Here is a 25,567-nt window from a genome sequence, read left to right on the forward strand (position 1 = left end):
TGACTTTTTGTGTCTCATTGCTTTATTGAGGATTTTCTTGTTGTTGTATTTCTGGTATTTTGCTTGTATGTTTTCTGATTTTGTTTTTATGGGTCTTGATTTTGTTTGCTTTTTATTTTTTAATTCTGATTTTTTTTTTAATTTTCTGTTTTCTAAAGAGAAAGAACAGACATGGAGATGGGTGGGGAGGTGGGGAATGAGCTGTGACAAGCACAGACAGATAAAGGATTTTGTAATTAGTTTCTAAGACTCCCAATAACGTTTCTATAAACAGTGTTGGGCCTTCATTAGAGAACTCTAACCACCTTGAGGCTCCTGACTTTATGACTGAAGACCGGAATTGAGATGACAGGTTCATCTTGATGGATAGTCTTCAGAAACATTTCGTCCTTAAGCGTTTAAAACCTGAGGGTTTTACAGAAGCCCACGCCTAGCCTGTCTTGAAATACTTTGGACCTGACAACACTGGCTCCTCCCCAGGGCAGCTGTAACAGTCCTGGGTGCCCACTCCAGCTCTTGTCATCTGCTTAGGAGGGACAGCAGGTGACCTGACTTCCCTGAGGAATTAGAGCGTGACAGGAGAACGGCAGATGCAAAGATGGCTCTTTCTGTCAGGGAGCACTGTAAAGACCGGCTCTAGTGAGGACCATGAGGGTCTGACCATCTGCCCTCAGAGGCAGTTCTGGGTGGTATTTGTCTCGAACCAAGCTTTGGAATTCAGTGACTGACCAGAATACTTTATATTCTTTGTAACCAGGCCTGTTCAGGCCTTTACTGCAGTTCAGTTCTTTCTTTATAGGACTCTTCAGTGATTGCCCCTCTTTCTCCTTCGGTAATCTCAGTGGTGAACAGATTCTAAAGCCCAAAGGTTACATGAGTATTGTTCGTAGGGATCTCTATTTCCTTAGGTTTTGGCAATCTATATAATTACATATGGAAATGGAAACCGTGATAGCTGCCAGATTACTAGCAAGAACAATCCCTTGAGATTGATTGCACTTGAGTGTGCAGGGCAGCACCTATCTTTGGTGCACACCTGCACTGGCCTGAGTACGGCTGCTCAGTGCAGTTTCTAAAAGAATATTACTACACTGTAGCAGTTCCCATTCTTCAACACCAAGAACGCTGTCCGTGTGCCTGCTCATACAGCGTGTGAACCGGGAGTATTCCTGCAGGAAAACTGCGGGGATCCAACACCTTCAAATATGTCAGCTTGTCCCCAGGAATGTTGCTGCTCAGTGTATAGGCACATATGCCGCTGTAGGATATGTATGAGGAAATTCAAGTGTATCATTAAACAGCTATGGGAGAAGTGAGGTGAAATGACTGTATGCAGTCCTGGGAAGTGAAAAGCAAGTTAGAGGGTAGAGCTCTCCACCATTCTGTTAGAAATCAGCCCCAGGGCCTTGTGCATGAGCACGCTGTGTCACTGAGCTAGACCCCCAGCCTCAACTAGAATTTTTTTTCTTTTTTAAAAGATTTTACTTATTTATTATGTATACAACATTCTGCCTCCATGTATGCCTGCTGGCCAGAAGAGGGCGCCAGATCTCATTACAGATGGTTGTGAGCCACCGTGTGGTTGCTGGGAATTGAACTCAGGTCCTCTGGAAGAACAGTCAATGCTCTTAACCGCTGAGCCATCTCTCCAGCCCCTAGAATTTTTTTTTTATTTTGTTTTTTGTCTTTGTTTTTGAGGCAGGGTTCCTCTGTGTAGCTTTGGAATGTGTCCTAGAACTTGCTCTGTAGACCAAGCTGGCCTCAAGCTCACTGAGATCCATCTGCCTCTGCCTCCCAAGTGCTGAGATTAAAGGCCGCCCGGCCCAACTAGAATTCTGAAGAGATACTTGTGTTTGGAACATCAGAAGTGTGGACTGAGACTGGACAAATAGTTTACTTCTGGAGGAGTGGGAATAAGCCTCGGTGTTTAATCCTGTCTGAGGGATTTCTGCCATGAATAATCTCCATTTCTATGCTGACCTGTTCTCAAAATGTGCAAGACCCAGGCAATGCTGATGTAGCTGCAGAGGAAAGGGCTCTTTTCCTGCTGCAGCTTTGCTGAAGGGACCCTTCCTAGCCTTGCCCTTTTTAGGGATGGATTGATGGGGCGGGGTTCCTGGACCATAGGTTTACCTACTGGGTTCATGTCTGGTCTTTTCAAGACCAGACAGCCTTTCTTTGCTCTTGATAAATAACAGTTTCTGTAAGTCTGGGGTTCAACAAAGATCTGTTAGCGGTAGGAGGACTATGGGAAAAAAAATCATGCCTGAGCACTGGGCAAAAGGGAAGAATTCATACTCAGAACAGTGGCTGTCATTTATTAAGCCTTTATTAAACACCTCCCTGAAAGGCCCAGGATGACACCGGGACCTTTAGTTAGGACTGAGATGTGAATGCAAGAACAGCACAGCCCAAACTACCCGCTCATTAGTTCAAATCCAACATAGTTTCCCCTTGAACCAGAGCCCTGTGAACTTGAAGTGCTCTGGCTCGTTCCTACTGCAACTGGAAACTCGGTTGTTCAAAATTACTTTTAAAGGCCAACAACCAGCTGGGAGGGAAGGGCAGGAGAAATAACATCTCTTTACATAGTAAGTCTCCAGACTGTCACAAAAATACAAACGTTATCACCGCTGAGAGACCTCCCCCTGCCCAGGGAAGAACACCCAACAGCTTCTCCTTGGTTTCACCATATACTCCAGAGGTATGTGTGGGGCTTGTTTTTACATTTATACAGTTTACAAAGCTTGACCCATAAATAACACTTGTAAGAGTAACAGGGCCCCAGTAACAAGTATGTACATAGCCCCACCATGCATACAGAGCCTTTTATAATATTGAAAAAAAAACAAACAAACCAACTTTCCGTCACTAAGCAATATAAATTGACTGTCTAAACTTATAAACCCTGACTAAAATACAAGCAACCATCTCACCCATAAATGCTGTTTCTGGTTCCCTAATGAATCTAGCACGGCAGTGTAACAAACATCTTGCAATTCAGGGATATAAAAATATCAGCTTTAAAATCTGAACTGTACAGTATATACATTAATATTTGCACCGTTAAATTAGGAATACACTTAAGGTCTATGAAATACTACATATAAATAGCAAGGCCTTTCGATCTGTAGCTGGAAGAAATACAATGTTTACCTGGCTAATAAGGGCTGAAGGGGAACAAGTTCGCCTCACACAACGGGACACGTGGTGGTTAGCTAGGTCGTCATGGTGACATGCATGCCTCACAACACGACACCACTCAGGACCTGAGCCAACCTGACTGAGTTAAGGACAAGCACTATTGCTCACAAAGGTGGCTATCCGGCTTCTAAAACGAACACTCTGTCCAATCACCTGGTGGCGGTTTCCGGAGTGTTCTCTTTGTGGACCGGAGACCAAAGCAGTTGTCATTTAACCTGCCACTGGCACAAGACAGTGTTTTAATCTGGCGCCACCCAGGAGGGCCAGCTGGAGGAAGCCACGCCCCTCGTGTGTTGATCTGACTGTAAACAGCAGTAGGCTCTCATTTACATAGGCCAAGGAAGCATTCTACACTATTTCAGCGACTCTCCTATAGTGAATGAAAGGTCCAAGTCCGGGTTAAATGGCTAACGTTTAAACAGATCATCTCGGTGTCTACTTGGTTAAGAGATTATACAGTTTTTGCCCTTGTGTCCCTTTTTCTTCTTGGATTTAGTTGTCCTCTGACTAAACTGTGCAGTGGGCAGTGCAGACGTTGGACTAGAAAGGTCATCTGTGTAGTAGGTGAATCTCTGCGGCCGCGGCTGGGGGATCGGTTGTCCGAGAAAATACCCTTCTTCTTCGGAATCGGAGGAGGACGTGGAGGACGAACCCCAGGAGTCATCGTCGTCCCCATAGAGCCCCAGGAACCTGTTCATTCCTGGGTTCTGCAGGGCGTAATCGGACGTGGCGTGGGCATACTGGCCGTAGAGATCGGCATTCTGCAGGTAGGCTTGAAGCTCCCGGGCGCCTTTGTTCTGGATGAATTTCTCATAGTTATCAGGTGTGTACAGCCGAAGTCTGTCCTTGGGAGAGTACTTCCTTTCCGTGACCAGGTTCAGGGCGTTGTCGGACCGCGACTTCCGGCTTCTCCGGTGGCGATGGTGGTGAGGCCTGGATCCCCTTTCTTCAAAGTGATACACGCGTCTCCGAGTCCTTTCACTCATTGGAGGCTGCCGGATTTCGACGTCGTAGCTCCCATTGTCGATGACGTCATCCGAGAACTTGACCTGCTGAGGTCTGGACTGAGACTTGGATCTTCTGAGCACCGGCAGGTGGACTGGCTTTTCCTCAGGCATGATTTTTTCTGGACACAACTCCGAATTCAGACTCTTTAAGGACTCCGCACTCCTGTGCAGCATGGAGGAGTTCAGAGTCCCCATGTTGCTCATTTTCTCACAGTCGTCGGCCTCCACCTCCTCAAAGTTCTGCAGGGAGTATAATGACGGCCTTGGCTTGCTTTCCCCGTCCACTGACGCTCCTGCAACAGAGCCCAAAACACAATGTGATTCTCACAAGTCCCAACATCCGCACAGCCGTTCAGTGTGGTACAGAAAGGCATCTCCAAGAAAATTCCCTATTCGATCACCTGATTCAAACACACTTGGGAAAGCCAATGTGTAATGTTTACCAACTGAGAAGTATGAACTACGCTAATGTTACCAGGGAACCTAAAGATTGTTCTAGCACGTGCCACGAGCAGCACAGACAGAAGCTCCGAGAGCCACCCCCTTTGAATGTCAGTCACACCAGAACACAGCTGTACTTAGACTGCTGGGGTTGCTTCCCCCTGTGGCAGAAACTAGCCATAAATTGAGCTGTTGAAAGCAAAGGTTTGCCAACTCCAGGCCTGTGCCCTTGGTCAGTCATTCCACTCCAGCCTTTAAAATGCATCACTTCCAGATTTCTCTTATTCCTCCTAAACCAAGAGCAATGATCTCGGTGACGATATGACTTACTCAAGTTTCTATGAATCTAGGACAGCGAAAGACTGGTATGGGCCCCTGACCGGCTCCCGGAAGATGCTAACGCGCTACTTTTGAAGGATAGCTCGTTTCTTGGCACCATTATTCCCAAGGACTGTCAGTCTCTAGCATTTTTACTTTTTAGCTTTTAGCACTGGGGGTTAAACCAAGGGCCTGGCACACACACAGTGTTTCCTGTACTTCTGAGCTTCACCTCCATCCAGCCGCTGCCTTTCACCCAGTTGTACCCAGTATGGGTGACACGTTAACCTGGCCAGTACAACAGGGTCTGGCAGACAATCTCACCCGCCATGCTTTCTCCGCTCTCCTTACAAGAGGACCCGTGTGACAGGCCAGGAACCAGGAGAGAGCAGTGTCTCACCATTCTGCACAGACCACTGGCAGTGGAGAACACTCGGTCCTTTCCTGGCTATGTTATAACACTATAAAGGACGGGCTATTACTAGTTTGTGAACTAGCTGCAGAAGCATAGTGTTTTTGTGTCCTAAGCAAACATTCACATGAAATTCATATAACATGCTGGTTTTCTTTATACCAGTCTTATCTTCAAACCCTGGGTAACATCAGCCACTTAGCTGTGAAACAATTTGTTTCCTCCTATTTAAAATTAATAATATCCACTTTATATAACTCAGGGTCATTTTAACATAAAGCATGGGATAAATAATAAGAATTTGCCTTGGAAACACTAAAGCACAATTTTATAATGAGGAAAAAAAACGCTTAGTTTTTTTTTGAGCTATCTCAACCCACAAAGCAATCCAAGGATTTTTTTTTTAAACAGTTAAAAATTTATAACATGCTCAGGCTAATTTTACTATCTTAAAATTCACATAGTATCATCTAAACACAGAATCTCTAACCCCTGATCCAGGCAAAGATGTTCTTATCCAAATCAGTTTCCTCCCGCCACAAAGGGCTCTGTTTGGGACATCATACTTGAGTACTCACCTCACAGACACACCCGCCTAACATCCTGTGGCATTTAAATGAAACACCTTTGTTCGTCCAGAGATTTAAATACGACGCCACCTACTGGCACTCGGTGGTAACTTGTTAATAAACCTTTTAGTGCCTGCTTTTTCAAACACCCCACAATCCCAGGGTGACATACCTGTGATATTGGACAATGCTAAAGAATCCATCGAATCCCGGACACTTTGTTCTGGCTTCAGGTCAGACAGACACTCCAGGGAGTCTTCATACCACTGGCTTTGGTCATGGTTATACCCAGCAGCACCGTGGTCCAGATCCAGCTCTTGCAGCCTGCGGCTGCTGGCAGGGCCGGGATGGCTGCCATAGGCAGAGTCACCTAGCCCGTCCTGGGACTGTGCCCAGTACATATCAGACTGATACTTCTTACTGACCAGGCCCTGGTGATTTGGCTTCACGTCAGGCTTGTTTTTAACCATGTTGTCAGGCATCCAGTGCTCACTGGCTCTAATCTCCACCTCACCGGGCTGCTGCTGGAAGAGACTTTTATCCCCGAATTTGAGGAGGAGCTGCGTCATGTAATCTTCATGCTCAGCCCATTCTTCAGGGTCTTCGGAGGCTTCCTGGTCGACTCGGGCTTTCCAGAACTCCTCATTCGCAAAGCCTCCTCCCTGCCGGGAGAGACTCAAGTCATCCAGCTTCCGAGAGAGGGTGTCATCAGCGTTGCCATTAAGACCGGGGAACTTGTAGTTGAGAGCAGGAGAGAGGAGCAGAGACTGTCTGCACTGGTCTGCGGAGCGACTGCTTCTGCCCATGCGCACACTTCTCCTCGAGTCCCTGGATCGGGCAGACTGGAAGGCAGAGTCGGAAGAATCAGAGGCGTGCATGTCTTCGCCAAGGCTGCAGGTCTTGGAGCAATAAATCTGACCTTGCTTTGGAAGGAAGGGGCATCCTAGCAAAGAGGCCTTACACTGAGCGCAGGAAAAGCAGGCCTCTGTGGCGTGCCAGTGTTGGCCGTCATAGGTCATCTGTGCATGGTCCACACCTGTGTTAAAAGAGACAGGAAAACACTTAGGTACTGGGGAGAGGTGTGGACAGGGGGAACTTGTGGGTGATGGGAACACTCTGGCCTTTGTTTTAAGGAAACATCTCACTCTGTGGTCCAAGCCAGCTGTGAACCCGGGTTGGCTCTGAGTTCCGGCCCCTTCCTGCCTTAGACTCTGTGTTAGGACAGGTGTGCATTACACACACATCTGGCTCGCTGTTGTCTTGATCTTGTCAGGTGTGGGTTGCATATACGGTTCGCTGTCCCTATTTGTAGATAATGTATTTTTGCACCTTATCTGTTCAAAGGATTGTTTGTAATCCCAAGATTGATAGCCAAAACATGGTCATCAACAGACAGGCAGATCCATTACATTAAGATTTAAATTGAGGGGCTGGAGACATGGCTGATCCATTAAGATTTAAATTGAGGGGCTGGAGACATGGCTCAGAGGTTAAGAGCACTGACTGCTCTTCCAGAGGTCCTGAGTTCAACTCCCAGCAACCACATGGTGGCTCACAACCATCTGTAATGAGATCTGGTGCCATCTCCTGGCAAGTGTATATATAATAAATTAATTAATTTAAAAAAAAGATTTAAATTGACCAACACATGTCCCCCCCCCCCGAGGCCATACAAAGGGACCCTTTGGTTCCACTTCCTGTGCTATAGTCAAGCATCCTGAGCTTCACATGCTTAGTGTTATGACGTTTGCATTTCTGTGCTTTGTTCTGCTGTTGAAGATGCTTGGGGCATGCACTTGAACCACTGTCTTGTGCTTCTACACACATGCAGATACAAGTATTACATCGGCTTTAACTGTGAGCCACATGCTGCTGACTGAAAGTTCGCTGCTGCCGGTATATTTTCAATGAAAGACTTTAACCCCAAAACACATGAAACAGATGTGTTAATAGACTGAGAAAAAAAAATGGTGTGACCAGGGCTCTCCTAGTATATACAAGGTCCTGGGTTTTACCCCTAACCCTACCAGAAAAAGGAAAATCCCCAGAGGCCCAGGAGAACTTTAACTGAGCATGCCCAGAATCAGCTCAGTGTTCGCTGTAATGAACAATCAGAACAGACTATTCATCTGACAATCGCTGACGCGCCGTGTGCTCCGACACATGTAAATTATACCTCAATTTTCACAAACGTTAACAAAGAAGCAAGGCTGCGGATAATCACCGACGGCTGCGGCCGCATGACAGGGCAGACAGGAGGCGGGTGGCAGCGACACTCACCAATATGCTTCCCACAGGTTTCACAGTACTCAGCGTAGAGAGACTCGAAGCAGCCACAGCAGAAGGGGCGGCCATCCTTCATGATGTACCTCTGCCCCCCCAGGACCGTCTCACACTCCAGGCAGCAGAAGTGTTTCATGTGCCAGTGACGACCCTCGGCTTCTGTGCACTCATCAGCAAAGATTATCTTTAAAAAGAAACACAGAACCGCAGAATGGAAAGTCAGTATGCAAGCAAGCAAGCAAACAAATAAATAAATTAGCATATGTCCAAGACAAGCCTCCACACTGCACCACTGACACTGACTCTCGAACCTGCGCTCAAACACCCTGCAGCAGGCGCCGTCTTAGGGGTTCATTTTGTAGTGACATTCTTGTTGGAGGTGTCCCTTGTGGCGGCCCTAGCCCTCGAGGTCATCTGGTGAGGAGTGTGAGGTGCTATAAAATAGCCGTGCCTTAGCAGTGGAAAAAGGCAGAGACCTCAAGTCTGCCCACCTGTATGACCCTGGCATCTTGGGGCACATGGTGGGCAAGTACAGCTGCCTGGACAAGACCCAGGAGAGAGGAGAGGAGAAGAAAATGCAGGAAGTGAGGCAGTTAGCTGCAGAAAGCAGAGAAAAAGCTCACAGCAGAGGACATGGCGTGCGGAGTACGAAGGGGTGGAACAGAAGGTTGACACACCCACAGGGTACACAGAGGCCACCAAACCCAGCACGGAAAAGCTCTTGCTCCTGGAACTTAGCAATATGAGGCCTATTGAGTTTGCAGGACAAAGCTGAGTGACAGGGTTGAGAAGGAGAAGGGTCAATGTGAGCAACTGGAAGTCAGGACAGTGTCAACAGACACACAGTTGTCCTTGTTTGTTTGCTTGTTTGCTTCCAAAGCTTTAAACTGTAAAGCTCTGAACTTTTACAAAAAGAAGCAATAAAAAAAAAGAAAGAAAGAAAAGAAAAACAAAGAAAAGAAAAGAGAAGAAAGAAAGAAAGAAAGAAAGAAAGAAAGAAAGAAAGAAAGAAAGAAAACATTAGTTTCAATTTGAAGGGGGTCTTTGATTTGGAAGGTCAACCTGTTCTAGTATGTTCTTTAATTGCTCTAACTTTCTACATTTAATTTCTCGTTAAGTTAAATCCTCATCAGATCATCGATAACTTCAAAAAGTAATCCTTCTTTTCTACGTATCTGCTTTGCATTGGTTGGAAGAGTGTATAACTTTGTTTATTTGGTTTTTGGGGGCAGGGTTTCTCTGGGTACCCTGGCTGTTCTAGAACTTGCTCTGTAGACCAGGCTGGCCTCAAACTCAAGAGATCTGCCTGCCTCTGCCTCCTGAGTGTTGGGATCAATGGCGTGAACCACCATACCCAATGAGTGTATGACTTTGTTACCACAGAGGGCCTGACCCACTGACTTTAGTTATATTGTGTTTATATTCTTGGTGCTCATCATATGGTGTGGAAGAATTGTCTGTATTCTATCAATCATTTTTAAATAAATGCTGATTGGCCAGGCAGGAAGTATAGGCAGGTCAACCAGACAGGAAGTAGAGGTGGGGCGATGAGAACAGGAGAATTCTAGGAAGGAGAAAGCCCATTCCTTCCAGTCCTGCCCAAATCACCAAAGAAGCAGGATGTGACCTGCCCCGCTGAAAAAGGTACTGAGCCATGTGGCTAACATAGATAAGAACAATGGGTTAATATAAGTTAGTTACAAGAGTTAATAAGAAGCCTGAGCTAATGGGCCAATCAGTTTATAAACTTATGGAGACCTCTGTGTGATTTTCTTTGGGGCTAAACAGCTGTGGGGTATCAGGCAGGACAGAAACCCCAACAAGGCGGCCCCTCATGTTTCAATCACACCTCTAAGAAAGAGTCAACTACAAAATATGCAATAGTTTGTAATATGTGTGCCTACATAGATAGCTACAGATAGATACTGGCTTCATGCATGTTTCCATTTCACTGACAAAGATCTGCCTACAAGAATACAAACTGGCACTGTTGGAGAGGGGAAACTAAAAGTTTGCTTAAACTTGGAAGGAGGTAGAAGTGATTTATTACACTTTTGTTCCCAAGAACCATTTGAGTGGCGAAATCTGATGAAGCACACATTAGCAGTCAAGTCAATTTTGGTCTACATATGTTTTAACTGAAACCAGTGTCTGCGGAGTGAACACAGAGCCACAGTGAGGCTGGGGATGTGTGAACAGTTGTGAAGGTAATGTTTTGTCTGACACAGAGGCCGCCTGCACATGAAGGACTTTAAAATCTTTATATTTCATTAAAGAAATATATGTGTGGATGTATAACCAGAAAACTTTCTGTCCTAGACTGAGGAAGACAAAGAAGACACAAAGAGGAACCCTAATTGCAGGGAACCACGTAATGTCCTTTTCCTATATGATATATAAGACCTAAAGACCTAAAATAAACTCACTGATGGGTCAAAAAAAAATAAAGAAAAGGCAACAATCTAACCACAGCCAATAGGTATAGGCATGGCTCCTGCAGGTGATGCCATCTACAGCATGGTTATGGAAAAGCTAGCACCTGGGAGCGGGGAGAAAGGTGTATAGGGGCTGTCTATAGTATCTTTTCAACTTTTTCAAAAATAAGTCACTTTAAAATAAAAAGTTTGGTGGGCATCATCCAACACTTGGAAGCTGGAGGCAGGAGAAGACGGAATTCAAAGTTTTGAACTTCAGCTACATAGTAAGTTAGAGGCCTGCCTAGCCTAATGAAACCATTAAAAAAAATACCAACATCTTTATAATAATAACAATGTAAGAGAAAGAAATTCCTTTTACACTGTTATCCATTCTATATCCTCAACTAACTTTGATCTGTCTTTCTAACCTTTGCTAACTGTATACAACATAGATATTATATTGAGTTCTTTCCTATATTTGAAAAAAATAAAAATGATTGTATTCTATTTTTCTGCAGTATTTTTCCCCCTACACTTCATCAGAGACATCCATGGATAAGCAAAAAGCACCTGCTTGCCTTCTATTTATTGGCTACACAGAATTCCATTGTGAATGGGCAACTCTATCTTAAAAATATCCATAAAGAACAAAAGCAGGAGGTACATATTTTGCTTAGTTGTGAACAGTGGAATGTTGGCTGTTGGCTTATTTTTTTTCCATCATTAAGGGATGAACTTTTTCTTTCTTTCTTTCTTTTTTTTTTTTTTTTTTACCTCATCACAGGCTGAGCATCGAGGTTTGAGCAGTTCTGCATGGTGTCTGCCACAGTGAATTTTTCCATCCTGATAGAAATAGATGAGGTCAACCAGTAGCTCATTGCACGTGAAGCAGACAAAGCAGGACGGATGCCAGCACACTCCAGGGCCTGCACGGGAGGCAAACACCGCAACCTCCCCTCCGTTCATCTGCAATCCACACTAAAAACAAACATTGGAAATTAAAATGACCCTTCGTTTACGTTACTGGATTTTCAGTTTTTCCCACTTTAAAAAATAAAAAACCTACAAGATTTTTTGTTTCTCGTCTTTTTAGGATAGCTTTAATTTCTGTCTACTGCTGGTGATTAAATGACAGCAACACCTCTACACAGCCACTCTTCCCAGCTCTGTCCAGTGTGACTGAGCTGCTTCCCACTCTAGAGCTTTCCCAGGGGTTGAGAACCATTAGTAGGGGATCAGAATGTCTTCATCATCTCTCTGTGTTTTAAATACAAGGGTCCCTCCCTGCAGGACACAGGGTCATTCAAACTGACTGACTCCGTTGTCACACAGCAGCGCAGACAGTAAGTAAGAACCGTTAGGGAATTCTTTTTCTTCGGAAGTTTTTATAGGGTGTGCATCCACGCCAGCCGTCAGCTACCCTCTGCTCACCCCATCCACGCCGCCGCCACCCACCCTCGGCACGCCCTAGGAAGGGCTACCTGCTGACACACTGCATGCATCACCCACCCTTGGCACGCCCCAGGAAGGGCTACCTGCTCACACACTGCATGCATCACCCACCCTCGGCACGCCCCAGGAAGGGCTACCTGCTCACACACTGCATGCATCACCCACCCTTGGCACGCCCCAGGAAGGGCTACCTGCTCACACACTGCATGCATCACTGCTCTGGACAAGAGCTTTATGGTTCCTCTCCCGAGCGCTTCTTTCTTCCTCTGAGCGCTGAACACCTGCAGCTCCTTTTTCTCCTCTTCACTTAAAGACTGGCAGTACCGCACCTTCGCAGGAAAGAGAACAGAGGTGTGTGCTGCAGGGCGGCCATGACTGTTCTTCCTTCCCAGAGTTTCGGGAAGGAAAACAGTACACCTGCCTGCCCTGCCCTGCCTCAAACCCTCAGTGATAACACGGCGTGGCTGGATGTGGTGGTTCACGCTTTTAATCCCAGCACCCATGCGGCTGAGACCTCCAGGAGTTCGAAGCCAGCCTGGTCTGCATGTCGAGATCCAGACCCCGTGTCAAAAAATAAAGAAAAATGGACCTCAATCTCTAGAAAAGGGACACACTATCTGACAGAACAGGCATGGCTCACTATTTTCCAAATGTGAACTGATTGCAGTCCTTAGCAGCAAGAAAGATGCCACCTTCCACAGAAGGTTGAAACTGGATAATTGCCATGTTCACTTCTTCACGCTGCATTCTGCAGGCACGCAGGTCTTCGATCCTTAACTACCCTGAAGTGCTCGCCCTGCACATGGAAGGAAAAGCTCGCGATAATTGGAGGGTGGCTGAAAACACTATCAAGAACAACTTGTGTGAAGTGTCCCGCTGTGATACTCTTTTTCTCTATTCTAAAAAAAAAAAAAGAAAAGCCTTATTTGTAAGGTAACCTTTTAAGAAAGGCTAAAGAGCGGCCTAGCCAGTGAAGAGCTGGGCTTTCGAAAAGGCCCCAGGATGCTTACTGTTTATTTTCTTTTTATTAATTAGCTTTCCTCCTGTTACTTTACCTCGTTATCATGTGGTGGCAACTGGTACAAAAGCTGTTTAATCCGGTGTTTCTCTCCGGGGCTGTTAACGTAAGGGACCTTGTCCTCTGGCAAGCAAGCAAAGTAAAGCTGGATCTGTGGAGGGCAGCACAGGGTGGATGCCATCAATACACAAAAGGAAGGTCTGAGCGAGCCGGTCTTCACCTCTCCCTCCTTTCGGGGGTCTGCCCCCCTGCAGCTAATGAGGGGACCAGCTGAGCCAACTCAGCAGCGGTGCAAACCTGCATCTGCTAGCATCAACTAGCATCCAGCTGCTAAATTGCTCCTCAGGAATGCAATTTGCAGTGACAATTAGGGCCATCATAATTTATGTGCTATCAAATGCATGCATTTACGGTTCCTGGTCCCCAGTCTTGCAAAGGTCAGCTGAGGGATCAAGAGAGAGTCCTGGGTGAATTCTTGGATATTCTGTGACAACTATCCAAGATCCCGGCCTCTAAACAGACAGACTCCATTTTCTCTCTAAATTGTGTGATTCTCTCTACCATCCATCCGCTTACAGGCTTCCCCCGGGGGGGTTATCCGCAATATGCAGCACGCTGAGCCGGCCTTAGCTCACTTGGAAAGGGGACATCGTTTTCACGTTTCTGTTGTCTTTTAGGAAATCCCTTGATGAACGGCACAAAGGACGCCACAATGCTGAGGAGGAATCCAAAGGACTTGAGGAGAAGACCTAAAGGACCTCGGGGCTCTGTCTGCTAGCAGTGGTTCAACAAACACTATCTAGGATGTAAGGGAGTTTCTCCAAAAGACAGTCTGTCAAAATTCCACTTCCCCAACTGCTACGCCAGCACACCGTTGCTTCCTGTGTGGGCTCTAGACGCCTTTCTGATACCTTACTATTACTAGTCGCTTACTCATACACTAAGTCTTGAATGTAGAAGGATACCTAATCTCAAAGGGGTTCCTTCCCACCTTCCAAGAAAGGTAACTCGACAACCAGACACGAGACTGCGATCTTCTATTCTGAAGGACAACTTTGCCTGCCTAAGCCCCACCAACACTTTGTAATATCGTCATCATAAGGATACCGGGAAATGAAAATAGGCAGACACTGTCCCCATCATCCCCAAACAGCGACGCAAAGGAAGCAAAGGAAGCGCTACGCTGGTGCTTTCCCAGCCTCGGCTGCACTCAGTGAAGGCCAGACTTAGTGGCAACACTGCATCCCTCTTCCACAGAGGAGAACTGCACAGGAGGTGGCCCTTGTATTTCCTTCTGTTCCTACTGAAGTTCTGGAATACATAAGAGCTGGGCATACTGGCTTACGCCTTTCTTTCCAGCACTTGGGAGGCAGAGGAAGGCAGATCTCTGCGAGTTGGAGGCCAGCCAGGACTACACAGGGAGACCCTGTTCCAAATGGCACACCCTGCCCCTGCTTCCCCCCCCCCCGACCAAAAAAAAAAAAACAACCCAAATCAGGTAAGTTCCTCTCCCTCCCTGAAGAGTGACTCACAAGAGCACTAAGAAGCACACCCGTGGTGCCCTGCATTTCATTAATTACAGCAGAAGCTGAGTACAGCCCTGGGGTCACAGGATCCACGAGTGGGAAGACAGGAAGCTTCGACTAAGAAGCCAAAGAGAACCTTAGAAAGCAAATCCAGCCGAGGGAGAGTGAAGATCCACACTTGCGAAACAGCGGAAGTTCCTGGAAAGCCAATCAAAGAGTGGGCCCCTTACCTGCTCAGGCCTGAGGCCTGGTGGGACCCAGGCGTACTCCTCCAGCGCACAGCCAGAATCGTCATCTGACGTGGAACTTCTCTGGCACCCGAAGGCCAGTTTGCTCATTTTGGGCTCCATCTCCAGAGGCATAATAATGAGGTTTAAAGCCTGGCTTCTCCGTCACAGGACATTCAACAGTGGCTGCTGTGGATGACACAGGAGAAACGAACGTGAAACCTCCACTCTTCCGAGAGCATCTAGTTAATAGCTGTGTCCATGTTGATGGGCCCAGAGAAAGAGATCAAATGCCTGGAGCCACCTGCAAACCCCAGTACCACACAAACAATTAGGAAGTGATCCTCCTTAACCAGCTCAGGATCAAAGAAGAAAGGCCACCATGCTAGAGTTCTGGGTCACCTTTAAAAGATGATTCTTGCTCATGATTTATTTGGCAGGTACTCAAGGAACCCGCACTGTGCACTACTTTTCCCACAGGTGAAATCCTGGGCAGTCTTCAGAGTTTACAAAGACGGGAACTGGGCTCGCTGCCTCACCCACCATCAGCTACCCAGGAAGATGGCTGCCGAGATGCTCGCTGCTAGGCTCCCCATATTTCCTAAGCAAGTCTTCCACCCCAGGCAGTGCCTACTGCTCAGAATGGAGCCCCTGGGACAAACCGCACATTGGAGACATCTAGTCCCTGGACCAAACCTGATTCACACGCAGGTTAGAAAGGGCTCAGGTCAAGAAGGTATTCAGGGGACTCCCTCCACAAGCAGGAAAGGAATACAGAAGACAGCCCATGCCACAACCAAGTCCAGCTGGGTGGCGTGATGTTAAATCGCATTATCAACCGATATTTACTGCAAAGTCAGGCAATGCTTATTGAGTGTGAAATGCAACCGATCCACTCTTGGTCAGAGTGAGGTGTCAAATCTCTGAATAAAAAGCCACCTCAGAAAAAGGACAATGAAGGTATCAAGACAGTGATCCTGACTCCGGGATGTCAGCTTTGCCAGCACTGCGGATTGTCTCTTTGTCTTCTAATCCATCCTTCACAGAAGGCATTAAAGAAAAACGCCAATTTCCTTTATATATTTTGATTTTACAAATTTCTATATCAAAATATATAAAGCAAGTTGTGTCTATTTTGATTTCATATATAAATTTACATATCAAAAAATAGAAAAAAAAAACCTGTGACCAGTCCAATGCAGTCACTTTAGAGAAAAGGGGGCTCAAGGACAGCAAATGGCTTGTGCAAGGACTAAAGCCGAAGTCAGACATCAGGAATTCTTCTGACTTAGTAAATGTTCTCATTTGCTTATGCTTGAGGGAAAGGCTGCGATCCTAAACGGCCCCAGCCTGAGACAAGTCATGTTTCCACAATTCTCTCAATGCTTACTGCTGAGGGGAGCGGGCAGAAGCACTTGTTAAAATAAAATACATGGCCATCAAAATGTAGTCTTCCTTTCATAAAGCAAGGCCACTTTAAACTTCACACTTTGAGCAGCTCACCGACAGAACAGCGCCTGCCTCCTGGCTCCTAGCATTCCTGCAGGAGAAATGGTGACTCAGCAGATGCTGCCCCAGCTAGTGGCCTTCATCCACCCCAACACAGGGGAAGGTGGCCTCCTTTCCGACACCACCATGGGGAGGCTATCGCCTCCTGACCCTGTCATTTCCCACAGGTGCAGATCATTCGCTCTTAGGCAGGCTCTCCAAACAGAGGTGCATTCATCCGCCCCGCTCCTCCCAGCAATAAAAGGAAACGTGTTAATGAAAGTGAGGAGCTGTCTTGGGTCTTTCCCCTTTGCCCTGAAAGATCCCCCTCCAAGTAGCAAAGGAAGAGAACTAGAGATGAAGACTTCGGTTAGTAACTCATAGGTTCTCTCTAGGACTGGCACTACCAGTGCGATTTAGCCGAAATTTTGAAATAGGAGCATTTGTCTGTTGTCAAACCTGGCTGGGAGTGGCCTAGGGTGGGATTAACAGAAAATATAAACGTTAAAAAGTACCCGAAAATCGAATGTTTTTACTCTTTCTTAAGAGGAGAAAGTAAAGGGCACTATAAATCATGTCAAACCATTTTTTCTAAGCTTGCCCAAGATCTGAATCCTCTTTTATAGCTGTGCTCTCTGAAAATGTGGGCTGCGTCGCCATCCTAATGGAGGTGGTCTGTGTGAAATGGCACCATCCCCAAGAGTTGCTTGGATGAACTGGCTACTTCTTAAACCTCCAGCTCTCAGAGGTTCATGCCAGCCTCTCAGCCAACTTCACTGAAGACTTAGTTTCTGGCAATATAAAAAGTGCAGCTATCGTGGGAAAACAGGGGTTGTTTTCATCCAAGGTGTGGCTCCGGGTTGGATCCGCAAGATAACCAGCTTACCTGCTACTGTCGGCATTATAACATTTAAGTACAGTATGGAGCAGTGTGACCTAGGAGGTGTGTCTCACTCAACACTTGCTGAGCCTCAGGGTCTGGTGTCCAGGGACATGGAGTTAGGGAGCCTTAGGGGCAGACCCATCTGGGTGAGAAACAAGCAGGAGGTTGGTAGAGCTGGTATACTTTTATTTTATTTTTTATTATTTATTTGTTTGTTTTTTTGTCTTTCGAGACACGGTTTCTCTGTGTAGCCCTGGCTGTCCTGGAACTTGCTCTGCAGGCCAGGCCGGCCTCAAACCCAGAGATCCGCCTGCCTCTGCCTAGAGTTGGTATACTTTTTAAGGGGTCACCATGGTGGTATTTCACACAGCCTAAGTCAGAAAGTGTTAACAGTTCCATGCCTCTCCTTTGTCTTTTCTTACCCCTCTTTCTGGAAGACTAGCTAGCCACTCTCGCCATTTAAAAAGAACCACACTCGCAGCCTGAAGGCGTATGACTTTTCAATCATCGTATAATTGTCAGGAGAACATCTGACCCAGAAGGGTAAGAGTAATAGTCTGAGTGAAGGATCTGGTGTTCAATGTTGGGAAAACTGAGTTCTGAAGTTCTGGGGCCCCTCATGGGTCATCAAATACCCCGAGGCCTGGCTCTTTAAAAACAGCAACTGGAGGGTGACTCCATGGTCAAGAACACTTGCTCTTTTTCTCAAGAGTTTGGTTCCCACAACCGCCTGTCCCTTCAGCTCTAGGGGAATCAGACGCCCTTCCGGCTGGCACACACACCAAAGTGCTTTCCTTGGAAAGATTCTTTCAAGGCTACAAAAGACTCTGCAACCAAGAAGGAAGTCTGACTACACAGCATCAAAGTTACTATTGCAGGGTACCACAAGGGGGGTTCCTTTCGCCATGACTGAAAAGGCTTTCTTGAAACTGTTGGGGGACATTTGGATCAAGAACATGTTAATGACAAAGGGAGACAGGGTGCTGACTCCTGGATTTTACTTTTAATTTAGAACTCAGGAGGGTTCTAGCCTCTTAATGGCAAACGATTTTGAGAAATTACTGGTTGCCACTTCCAGCAGCCTTGGAGGCAGCTCCTGCATTCCCACACTAACCCTGGACATAACATGTGTCATGAGCACAAGCATGTGTACAGAAAAGGTTGGGCAACACCTATACACAGTGTTAGTATATGAAGGGCATCTGTCCCCAAATCAGAGAATATGACCTCATTCATTCAGTGATCAATGTAGGGGGTCTTCTCTTTCTTGATTTACCCATTCCATTCGCTCATTCTTATGATTAAAGGTGGGCTGTGTGTGTGGGGGGGTGGGGGGGTAACAACGAGGAAGCAACTGGGGCTGGAGAGATGGCTCAGTGGTTAAGAGGACCTGCTACCCTTCCAAAGGACCCATGTTCAATTCCCAGCACTCACACGGTGGCTCACAACAGTCTTATAACTCCAATTCCAGAGAACCCGATGCTTTCTTCTGGTTTCCTTGGGAACCAGGCACAGACGTGTATATGGCCATACATGCAGGCGAAACACCCATACACATAAAACTTTTCAAAACAAAATTAAAAAAGGAGACAAGCGACATTCCACTGGGAGCCAGAATTTTAAGTGTAGCCAATGTGATAGGAACGGGTCCAAGGTCTGTCATGTGTGTTATGTAGATGTTATATGTGTTATATATATATATATATACATTTCTGTAGTGGCAGCCTGTGCGTAAATTACAGGATTGAGCCTGTGGCTGGCCACTTGTTTTCACAGGGAAAAGTGCACAAGCTTCAGAATTCCAGAAACGGAAGACAGAATCCAGCTGGGTGACCTAGAAACCCACTGTTCGCCCGGAATGTGTGCAGACTGGGGTTACCCCAGCCCAGGAGCTCTAGCCCAGCAGTCTGCTGGTCAAACTTTCTGCGGGTGTTTTCCTCCCTGCTGACATGGGTTTTGTTTGTTTGTTTTCTTTTCTCTATGTTGCTGTTTTCAAGTCAGGGTGTCTCACTACGTAGCTCTTGCTGTCCTGGAACTCACTCTGTAGACCAGGACTGACCTCAAACCCACAGAAATCCACCTGCCTCTGGCTCCTGAGTGCTGGCTGGGGTTAAAAAGCATCTGCCACAATGCCTGGCTCACTGCCGTCATGTTTTGAGTTCCACTAAGGCTGTCTGTTGTTAAGGTAGCCTCATCCTTTTGCCCACAGTCAACAACACTGAAATCTTTAAAAGCTGTTGCCTTCAATATTCTGTAAATTGGACAAAGCTTGGAAGTACAAATTCAGACAGGGCTATGCAGAGAAACCCTGTCTCGAACTGTCACCCCCCTCCGCAAATGATACAACTTGATTGTATTACAGTGTATTCCTCTCTCAGCACAGGCATTGTTGCCTATGGCAGTCAGGTGTGAGGGTGTCAGTCAACCCAGCCAGAGAGCAGCTTTGCTATTTTTTTTCCCTCCTCTGGTAGTTTGGCCATTAGAAGTCACTTTATTTTTTCATCCTGCATAGAACAGCTAAGGGTTAGTATCCTGACTGACCTTGAGCTGTAAAAATCAGCCTTTGCTTTTGCTTCCCTAAGTCAGCGGTTCTCGCCCTTCCTAACACTGTGACCCTTTAATACAGTTCCTCATGTTGTAGTGACCCCAATCAAAAGATTATTTCATTGTTACTTCATAACTGAAATTTTGCTATTGTTATGAACCGTGATTTAAATATTTGATATAGAAACCCCTGTAGGGGTTGGGACTCACAGGTTGGGAACTGTTGCTTTAGAGCAATGGCGGGGTGAGGGTGGGGGATCTTGGGGGCGGGGTTGTTCTAAGTCTGCAACAGTGTATAAAGTTTCAGAAGCAGCAGTGGAGAAAGCAGTTTCCCTAGAAGACAGCTTCTCCCAGAGAATGGTACCTGATCAGGTTGTCAAGGACTGCACTTGCCAGGCTGGAGCCTAGACACCATTGATACAGAATGGCAGAAGAATGTTTCTGGCCTTCCAAGAAGTCAGACATTGAAAATTATGACTAGGAAAGAGGAGAAGAAGCCCGGGAGAGGCACCTACTTCCTAAGGAAGCCTCCAGGGGTGGCGTGGGAGAAGAAAGTAAACAAACTAGCAGGAAAGGGAGAATGAACCTAGAGTTTTGAGATCCAGATAGCTGGGAGATGGGAGGGAGCACAACTCAGAAGGGACGTGAGGATCCGAGGGGTTCGGTGCCCGCAGAAGGCTGTAATCCTGTCACCTCTGCTCTGGTCATCAGCCGGTCATCATATTCTTGGACCAACTCACCAAATCACATCAAAATTATGCAGATCTAAAGCAACTGTCAGGGAGCTGGAGAGATGGCTCAGTGGTTAGGAGCACTGGAGGGGACCAGGGTTCAATTTCCCAGCACCCACATGGCAACTCACAATTGTCTGTAACTCCAGTTCCAGGGGATCCTATAGCACCAGGCATGCATGTGGTGTACAGATACATGCAGCCACACACATAAAATAAAACAAGTAAATCTTTAAAACAACTGTCAATGCTTCCATGAAGTCTAAGACGCTAACCTTCAGTGTCCATACTTCCCAAAAAAGTTCCATGCCAACTGTTACATGAGGATTATCGTGGTTGTGTAGAGTCCTTATGAAGCCCTTTGATCACCTGAACAGACAGTGATTTGTACAGTCATTTGGGCTAAAATTCCCTAGTTGTCCCCTTCTGCTAAGTGTAACCTTGCAAGCCACAAAGTTAAAGAGCTAATCTGTTAGGCCTTAGTGCACAACGGCCATTCCAGGTTCTTTACTCAAAACTACTCTGATTCTAAGAAGTTAACACATACAGGTCAACTAAATGTAACCAAGCACAAACGTGGTGGTATAGAAGCCTGCACACGTCTGGTCTCAAAACACAAATTAGACAGCTTTATGGATATACGCATTTCCATTTATGACGTCCTTAGCTTAAAATGAACCCAGAGTGAGCAAAAGCATTCGAATCAAAATTTGAATTTCCCAGTAAACACACACACACACAGCGTTATAATTTCTTCAAAGTTCCCACACACCCCTGTGGCCTTCTAGAGACAAAAGTCACTGCTCCCAGAACGCCAAGTCGGCTTCATTTGTGGTGGAAGAACAAACATAACCCAGCTATCAGGAGGTTAACGCAGTTTTTCTTCACCAAAAGTACCCCCACACTAGCAATCGGTGGCACTTGGGCATTTGCCATTGGGTATTTTCCAGGTAAACGTCCACCCAACTTGCCCATTTTCCCCAGTTGCTATGTGCTACCAACTGCCAAAACACTGTCCAGTTTTTTCCAAGAGGGAATGCGGACCTCTTCGACAGCATCCTAACTTCCCTCACACACACATTCCAGGACAGTAAGAGGCTGCTTAACAAAAGGAGGAAATCCCATGACAAGGCATGGTGCTTTGCCAGAGAGATTTCTGGAGAGATCTACGCTTGCATGCTGTGGCCTGTGACGAATCACACAAAGCCATGTCTACAAGACCATCTTTTTCCACAGCGGGAGACATATTTTCTCAAAACTATGTTCCCGTCAATGTCTTACTGATTTTTTTTTTTAATCTCTATTTTCAGCGGCGGCCCAAGGAAACGGCGGCCAGACCTGACTCCAATATACACAAGGACTCGGGTTTCACCCCGTCACCTGTTGGCTCCAGAACAACATCCCCTTTGTGAAACTTACAGCTCTTGTGAAACGCCGTTTCCCGAGAAAACACTTCCTTAAGTATGCGACAAGATTCGAGTTGTGAAAACAAACTCCATTCCACACACCGCCTGCTTTATCCGCATACAGATTAACGTGAGCCTTTCTAGACAGGCTAGGAGGAAGGATGTCACCATCTTCGGGGACACGGAGGCGGTGAGGGCTGCCGGGCCACCCAGAACCCCGGAGCAGGCTCGGCCCTGCGCCCAGGCTGCGGCGGTAGCGGCTGTGGCCGCAAGGGGGAGCCTCGTCCCGGTCTGCCCCGCGTCCCGGCAGCACCGAGGAGGCCAGCGCCCACGTCCGCGATCGTGTCCCCTCGGTCCTGTCCCCGCTGTCCCTGCCTCGCGCTCGCACCCAGCCAGCGCTGCGCACCTGCACGCCTGGCACCCGGACCCGGTCCCCGCGCACAGGCTCGCAGCGTTCGGTGTCGCTCCGCGCTCCACTCCCAGCTCGGCTCCGGCTCGGGGCCACCGGTCGCGCCGCCTGCTTTCCAGGAACTGTCACACTAACTGTCCCCTGGCAGGTGTCCACCGGGGCCCGCCCGCCGGTACGGCATTCCAAGGAAAGTTACCCAGATGCGGGAGCACCGCCGCCAGTCACGCTCCATTCCCTGCCGCCCAGGACTGTGACTCGCGCGCTGCAGACGCCCATGAGAGCTTCTGTAAACTTCCCCCGCCCGCAGGTGCACGCGCGGCCACAGGCGCGGGCCAGTGTGCGAGGGGGCGGTGCTGAGCCTCGAACTCAGGACTCCACACACTGGGCAGGCACTCCGCCACAGCGCTACACCCCCTGCCCCACAGGGCTCCCTCTAACACAAATCATCTCCATGCTGTCCATAACAATGCCAGCAAATGGCGCGTTTAACCCAGTTCTCACTCCGAAGGGCTCATTAACATACGAATTCTCTCCGCTTAAGACTTCCTTGCATTTAAATGAAAGCAATTCCTGCGCCTTAGAACTGGAGATTTATTTTATTTTATTTTTTTAAGCAGTGAATAGCAGCAAAAGCAAAGGAGTCAGGCACACGCGGCACTTAAGTAACTAGTAAGGGTTTTTAACTATCATCCTTGACTCACAAGAAGACGCCCCACGCACGTTCATGTTAATCTTATTTCTGCGCTATTTTTAGGGGCTCTAAGAAAGGAATTTGGCTTCAGCTGTCTGCAGAAAAGGCTCAGAGAAGCAAAAACTGGACCTCAAAGTGAGCCCAGAAAGTAACGAGAATTGGTAGTGATCATTAGTAATTAGTGAACAGCGGACGTCCACGATTCTCCTGAGCTACAAGCTTTAAATCGGGACAAGAGTCTTATCAGGTGGTAGCAATGCCAAGAGAAGGGGTGAGGTACACTAGGTGCCCCACCCTCCTTAAAATGCCAGTAAATACAGGCACCACCGTGAAGAGCAACAGTTTCTACTTTAAAACCCAGGATGACGATTTTGCAGCATATATTTATTTCTATGGAGAACAATAGCCTATTGTAGCTGCGATTTAAAAATACACAGGTTGCCATAAATAGATCCCTCAAGTAAACAATCGTGTGGCCAAATTCTGTTATCTCTGCTGAATGAGGCAGCGGAGGACAAGCTGAGTTGTTTTTTTTTTTTAATAAGTTGCTACTTTTTTAAAGTGACAGAACTCAAAAAGTCCTGTCTCTGCTGTGAGACTAGTTTGGAAACAATAGTTCAAATATCACAAATTATTATTTGCAATTCAAGTGGATTCAAGTTTTCCAGATGATTCCCAAAGAGTACCTCTGCCTGAGGGCACGGGAATTTGTGGGAAACTTCTTTCTGTAAAATTCACCTCCGGACCTGATGAGTAGGATTGCTTGCTTTCTTGTGTGGTTTTTATTTTATTTTATTTTATTTTATTTTCGGACAGGGATTTTCATCTGGTCCAGGCTGACGTCAGACTTGCTGCGCTACCTAGGCTGCCCTCCCAAGTGCTGGGATTAGCAGAGTGAGCCACCACACCTGTCTCAGATTTCCCTTTTCCTCCTTCCTTCTGTTTGAGCTCCTCAGGGAAGACTAGAACAAATGTGCGACCGGTTATTGCTTTACATCACACTCTAAACTGGCCTGTCAAGTAAAATACAACAGATTCTATGCCACCAGGCTGACCCTGCGGACAAGAACTCTTCCAGGGGGCTAGCTCCACACTGAGTGTTAACACACAAATACTCCCACTATATCCTGTAGTGAGGCTTATTGTATTAACTGTAGCCACTGTGGGCAGCTACAAGGTAACCACTTGTAAATACCGTTTGCCACATTTCCAGCAGGTACTGTCAACTTGTCTATTGTGTTCCTGCGGGTGAGGCAGTTTGGGGACAGTGAGAAACTTCCTACTAACTTTCCATCTGAATGATAGAGACTTTGGTCTGGTGGGGAAAGCGTCTCTACTGTCAACAGTGAATCTATGCAGATAGAGAGCAATGCCCCCAGCTGGTGTCCTTTTGTTTCAGGTAGGTAGAATATTCAGTGGCTTGAAGATCACACTTTAGGGGGTGAGAAAGGAAACTCAGAAATTCTCAGGGGTTAGCTTCCTCCACCCTGAGGGCCCTGAGGGCTTCCTTCCCGCTCATAAGCGTCAGCCTCCCCTTTGGCCTCAGGGCACTTAGCACCGCCTGGCACTGGGTGCCTATTTCGTCACCGTGTTATTGTCTTCTGTTCTGGAGTTCACTGCTGTGTTCTCAGCATTGTGCCTTGCACATATCAGAGCAGTGCCGTGAACCCGACCGAGTGAAGTGAATAAAGATTCTCGCATGTTCTTCTCAGGTCCATACCTTATCAAGTAACACCATTTCTAAGCTTGAGCCATTGTCCTAAGGATGGTGTTGTTTTAGGGGAACAAATGTGACAAGGGCAGAGAAACAAAGACGTAGTGTTTTGTCAAATGCCAGCTTATCGAGTCTGGGAGAAAGAGATAAAGTACCGGCTACAAGGAAACCTTGGTGCCACCTCCCTATGGTGACCTTGAGGTCTCTTTTGAAAAACACTTCCCTGGGCTGGAGAAGTGGTTCACCGGGTAGTGACTGTTGTGCAAGCATGAAGACCAGAATTTGGGATCCCTAGCAAGCATGTAAAAAAGCCAACCGTGGCCATGCGCATCGGGACCTCCGTGCTGGGACACGCAGGTCCTAGGGGTTCACCAACCAGCCAGTCTGGTTGAGACCACAAGCTCCAGGTCCAGTGAGAGACCTTGTCTCAAAAGCAAGGTAGAGAGCCATAGAGGAATACAAGCAGCGTCCACTTCTGACCTCCAAATGGCCACGCACAGGTGAGCGCACCTACCCACACACCACATGCACGCATGCACGCATGCACACACAGTAGCGAAGTGCAGACTTCCTTCTTGGCTTTAAGGCGGTGTTGCTCTTGATTTCAAACATTTTATAGGCATTAAGGATGAAATGCCAGTGATCAGGGCAAGTACAGTCCCGGGCAGAAGCCTCTGAAAACAGCAAACAGGGGTGACTGACTGGATGCGGTGGTCATCATGTTACCTTATCCACCTAACTTTGAGAAGCAGTTAACAAAACAAGTAGGATTTTAGTCTCCGGTAGAGGCATGGCGTAGGACAGCGATTTGGTTTTCACAATGGACA

General features: G+C 47.0%; 1 protein-coding gene across 5 annotated transcripts in view; it reads right to left on the bottom strand.

Annotated features, from left to right (window-relative positions):
• Positions 1 to 2,311: 2,311 nt before the first annotated feature.
• Prickle1 (prickle planar cell polarity protein 1) overlaps positions 2,312 to 25,567 on the bottom strand; it is a 91,625-nt gene continuing 68,369 nt past the window's right edge. For 2 of the 5 annotated variants that reach the window (XM_085678779.2, XM_085678781.2), the window contains exons 2-8: positions 14,878 to 15,063; positions 13,159 to 13,272; positions 12,295 to 12,432; positions 11,426 to 11,629; positions 8,232 to 8,418; positions 6,124 to 6,987; positions 2,312 to 4,504 (exon numbers count right to left, since the gene is read on the bottom strand). In XM_085678779.2, coding sequence (XP_085534905.2) covers positions 3,648 to 4,504; positions 6,124 to 6,987; positions 8,232 to 8,418; positions 11,426 to 11,629; positions 12,295 to 12,432; positions 13,159 to 13,272; positions 14,878 to 15,009 — 2,496 coding nt within the window. In that variant the 5' untranslated portion in view covers positions 15,010 to 15,063 and the 3' untranslated portion in view covers positions 2,312 to 3,647. Of the gene's footprint in view, positions 4,505 to 6,123; positions 6,988 to 8,231; positions 8,419 to 11,425; positions 11,630 to 12,294; positions 12,433 to 13,158; positions 13,273 to 14,877; positions 15,064 to 21,939; positions 22,150 to 22,332; positions 22,451 to 22,531; positions 22,643 to 25,567 lie in introns of those variants that run through there. The other 3 variants (XM_048444781.3, XM_085678780.2, XM_048444779.3) reach the window with 3 other exon arrangements.

This window comes from Myodes glareolus, chromosome 19 (assembly GCF_982192425.1).
Source record: "Myodes glareolus chromosome 19, mMyoGla1.1, whole genome shotgun sequence".
NCBI lineage: Eukaryota > Metazoa > Chordata > Mammalia > Rodentia > Cricetidae > Myodes > Myodes glareolus.